The sequence below is a fragment of the Galdieria sulphuraria genome (genome assembly GCF_000341285.1).
Source record: "Galdieria sulphuraria unplaced genomic scaffold scaf_14, whole genome shotgun sequence".
Classification (NCBI taxonomy): domain Eukaryota; phylum Rhodophyta; class Bangiophyceae; order Galdieriales; family Galdieriaceae; genus Galdieria; species Galdieria sulphuraria.
In genome coordinates, this window is record NW_005178461.1 from 191,496 (window position 1) to 195,637 (window position 4,142).

The 4,142-nt window shown below is 34.3% G+C and overlaps 1 protein-coding gene across 1 annotated transcript in view; it reads right to left on the minus strand.

Moving 5' to 3' along the window:
* Gasu_21250 (archaeal ATPase) overlaps positions 1-242 on the minus strand; it is a gene marked incomplete at its 3' end in the record, with an annotated part of 1,504 nt that extends 1,262 nt beyond the window's left edge. The window contains exon 1 of the mRNA XM_005707131.1: positions 32-242. Within this exon, the coding sequence (XP_005707188.1) occupies positions 32-191 (160 nt within the window). The 5' untranslated portion in view covers positions 192-242. The remainder of the gene's footprint in view (positions 1-31) is intronic.
* Positions 243-4,142: the final 3,900 nt, after the last annotated feature.

The window sequence follows — 4,142 nt, forward strand, 5'->3', positions numbered from 1 at the left end:
AATTTTTTTAAAAACTCTAAAAATTTTTGACCTACAAAGCTTTTGCCCGCCCCAAAAATGTGAGGGGAGAAGCAAGCTCCAGGACGTAAAAGATGTAATTTTCCCCCAGCTGAAGAAAACTGGTCGTAATAAGTTCGAAGAATAGAATAAACATCTTCTTTTCTATCTATCAACGGTTCGTTCAAACTCATTTTACACGCCGCCGCCAATCCGAAATCAATTCACAACTAATGAATAAATCAATGACCGAAAAGCTTTCAAAGGAGATGGAAGAGAGTGTATGTTTTATTGTTCGAGCGATTGCTTTATTTGGTTATTGGTAAAACTGATCTCTTTGACACTTCCAGACTCACAATGACAATAGAGAGAAAGCCGGAATATTTTCTTGCTTGTCATAACTAGAAACTTTCTTTTACAATAGACAAGAAATAGGTTTCTATGAGTTTTTGTGGTGAATTAGATTGATGGGTACTCTTTCTATGGCTTGTATACTGTAAGAGAGTTTTTCTACTATCTTCCACACTATCTTACACGCAAACTCCTATATACAAGTCTAATTAGATACAAGCTTTTTGTAAGTTACAGACGAAATACAGTGGGAAACAGAGAATTGCAATGAATGGGAAGTCTGTTAGTTTGTAACCGTTCGTAGCAGAGTTTATAAATACAAAAATATCTAATTGAATTTGGAGAAGAGTATAATGAAGACTGTCACACTGACTTATCATTAAATACAAGCTGTTATTGATGTAATAGCTACACAAGTTGTCTATCCTTTGTTCGACTTTTACCAAGTTGTGAATATGTCTTATATAAGGACATCAATTAAGGCTTCAAATGTAGTCACTATAACCCTTCATTTTCTGCACATCGATGCTGAAAAAAGAGTAAAAGATTGAACCAAAAAATAATTTTGCTAAAGAAGAAGCCTTGTATACTTGAGTCAAGGTCGAGTAGTGTACCAACTTGAAAGCTTCAGCAATTCTCCAACTGAAAGCCACTCCACACTGAACAACTTTTACCCAACATGACTCTTATGTTGGCTGAAAGACGTTGTAGTTCCTAAGTTATCGGTCAAGTGATTGTTGTGGAATGACAATACTTCAAGATTGGATATGGTTTCCTTTGACTAATTAGAAACAATTCTGTTCCACTCTCAAAGTTGTCCTTTGCAATGCAATATAAATAGAACTCCTATGTAAATAGTAATCGTCTGAAATAGAAAGTTCTTACCCCAACGGCCAAATAGATAGAGTCACTTAAGATGTCTCTTGTACTATCGATAATCAAACAAAATTTTTTAGATCAAATATCATCTTTGCAACCGGGTTACTTTCCCTATCTAAGAATCGGTGAGTTTTCAGTCTAATTCACTAAAACAGAGTTTGGATATATAGTGTTGCTAGTACTTTTGAGATAGAGTCTGAATTGCAAACTAAAATACCTTTTTTAGTATTTGTTCTTACCTTTGCTATATTTTCTCTTGGATCCAACAAGTTTCATATTTGTAGGAGCCATTCATATGAATTCCAAAGCTAGAAATGCAGTTTGAAAAAAACTTATTAAAAACGAAAGGAATCTAAACTTTTATCGAATTTCAACAAGCTAAAACTCTTTTTGAGACCGCAGTGCTGGTTCTCAAGTTGGAGAAAGCCTCAAGTTTTTGCTGCCATTCCCTTCGTTTGCTTTCTAAAACCGAGGAAAACTCTCTTCTATTCATTTAACAAAAGACAGGAAGGACAGTCCAAGTGAAATGTACAAACAACCTTTTTCGTTTCAGTCTTTGAGAATTATAGTAAAAGGAGTTACTAGTCTTTTTTCAACAGACTAGAAAGACAACGTAGCAGACACATGAAGAATGTTTTGAGATATTCTTTCGGTAACCACTTTACTAAGTACTTGGAAAAGAAAGGATATTTTTCATTCTAGTTGTATTCAACATGTATGTATGTATAGTCTATTCATTTTGAATCATTGCTACAACTCTGCAATATCGCAAATTGACACCAAAAATAGCCTTCAAATGAAAAACTTTTAATTTTCAAACTTGTTCAAAGGTATCTCCGAAATATTTGAAAGACTGCACTAGTGTATTAATCGAATCATTCTCCTGCACACAAGTGCATATCATCAATATCCAATTTCTGTAAGAGTCAACAACTCCTCTTTCTTTCTCCTCTGAAAATACTTGCAGACAATAGTGACATTTGATATTGTGGATTATGCTAAGAGAAAACTTATTTTCAAAAAAGTTCAATTCAGTCCAACTGAGACAATCCTATCGATTCTCTTCTCGTTTTTCATCATAGCATTTAAATCATAGTTGAATTGTCTCTTCCAGGTAGTCGACTATATAGTTGAGGTGTTTTTGAAGGTAAACATGACTGTTTAGGTTTAAAGGCTTTCACTGCCTTCTCTTGAGCTTTGTAAAAACCACAAATTGTAAACATAGATAAGAAAGCAAACTATATAAAGTACAAAGCTGCCTTAGGGCATGGATAACTCCAAGCGAACTCTTATTTCTTCCAGTACGAAGAAAACAAAACTTTTAAAAGCTCTGCAAATTCAAGGAAAGATTTGTTCAGCTCCACTCGTCTCCTACTCTTTTTCCACTCTCTCAAACATCAGCTCCTTGAATAAGTGAGTCATAATACAAAAGTCATTCGCGTTAGACACTAGGCAGAAGACTCTCGCGAAATAGAACCTGCTGGGTACATTAGTAGAGGCTTCTTTTAAGATATTTGTAACAAGAATCAAAGACAACTCAAAGTTTTGTATAAACAAACTGTCTATAATTTCAAGAAACGTTCATTTCCATTAGGGACAAGTCAAACATAAAGAAGAAAAGATATAGTTTTATCCAAATTGCTCTAAAAAGAAGGAAAATGTCTCTTTCAACTTTGCATTATTCAGCAGAATAAAATTGTGCAAAGGTCTTGTTCTTTTAAATATACTGGATAAATTTCGTCTCCTAGTGAAAAGAAAAGAATATAAACGTAGAAATAATGGAAAAATAAGAATCTTTCATTCTCCTCGTTGCAAAGTAAAAAAGAAAGGTGAATCTTGAAATATATGTGCAAGGAGAAGCGAAAGCATCACCACTCTTACTGTTGTTATACTAGTCAAAACTCTCAAAAAGTTCTTTACGTGGAGAACGAACCAATAGCCTTGAAACGTTTGAGGTTCGATCCTCCTTATCGTAAGTAGTTTATGTACGAATTTGTGTATAGACAAAAGTATTCCCAACCTTTGGTCAGTTTTTTACTATTGTCCTGTCCTCTGTATACTTTCCAATTATACTTTCCAATTCTAGAGTTGAGTATACGATTTATTCTTCTTTATAACTCGTAATCGAACAAAGATTGCTCCTTGAGCGTAATTTGCATGGAAGGGAAGATTATAGTTCTCACAACGCAAGCCAAACAGAGTTAATGTCATTGAAATTAGAAAATGATCATTTTGCATCTTTAAGGAGCTTTCCTTAATTTTGAGTGACCAACAAAGAAAGGTTCTCAGATCGAGAACGAGTCAAAAACTAGTTGTAGCAAAACCGTTCTTGATTTGTTATCAAAATAGGGTCACAAGTAGTTTGAAATTTACCTTGCAGAGACAAGATTGATCAAACTCAACTCTGTTAAAAGGCTACAGTGTCGCTAGGGAGTTGAGAGGACCTTTGTTACGACACTGTTCTTCTCTTTTCACAACATTACTGAAAGTGAGACTGGTTGTATCTAGCACACTTATTGTTCCAGAACCTTTTTACATATCTCCAAGTGGAATATTTTCTTTCATAAAACTCACTAGTCACTCAAAATAATATATCTCCAGTGAAAGGAGAGAATACATAGCATAACAATCCAATTAGAAATGAACACAATGGTTTGATTGTTGGATGGAAAGGAATGCTCAGTGAGTGTTGTCAACGCTGTGGACCTGGTTCAACTTTACTTCTGAAACTTTTCCGAGTTTAATTTCCAAGTCATTCTTCGTTTTAGTTGGACAAGTGAATTTCTATTATCTACGTTTCCTTTTAAGCCCTTCAAATGTTTCTTTTAGAACAATCCATCGAGTCTTGAGCTCGGAGTTCCACGTAGACTGTAGTTTCTTTTTAGTATTTACAACTTTTATTATCTCTTGGGAAT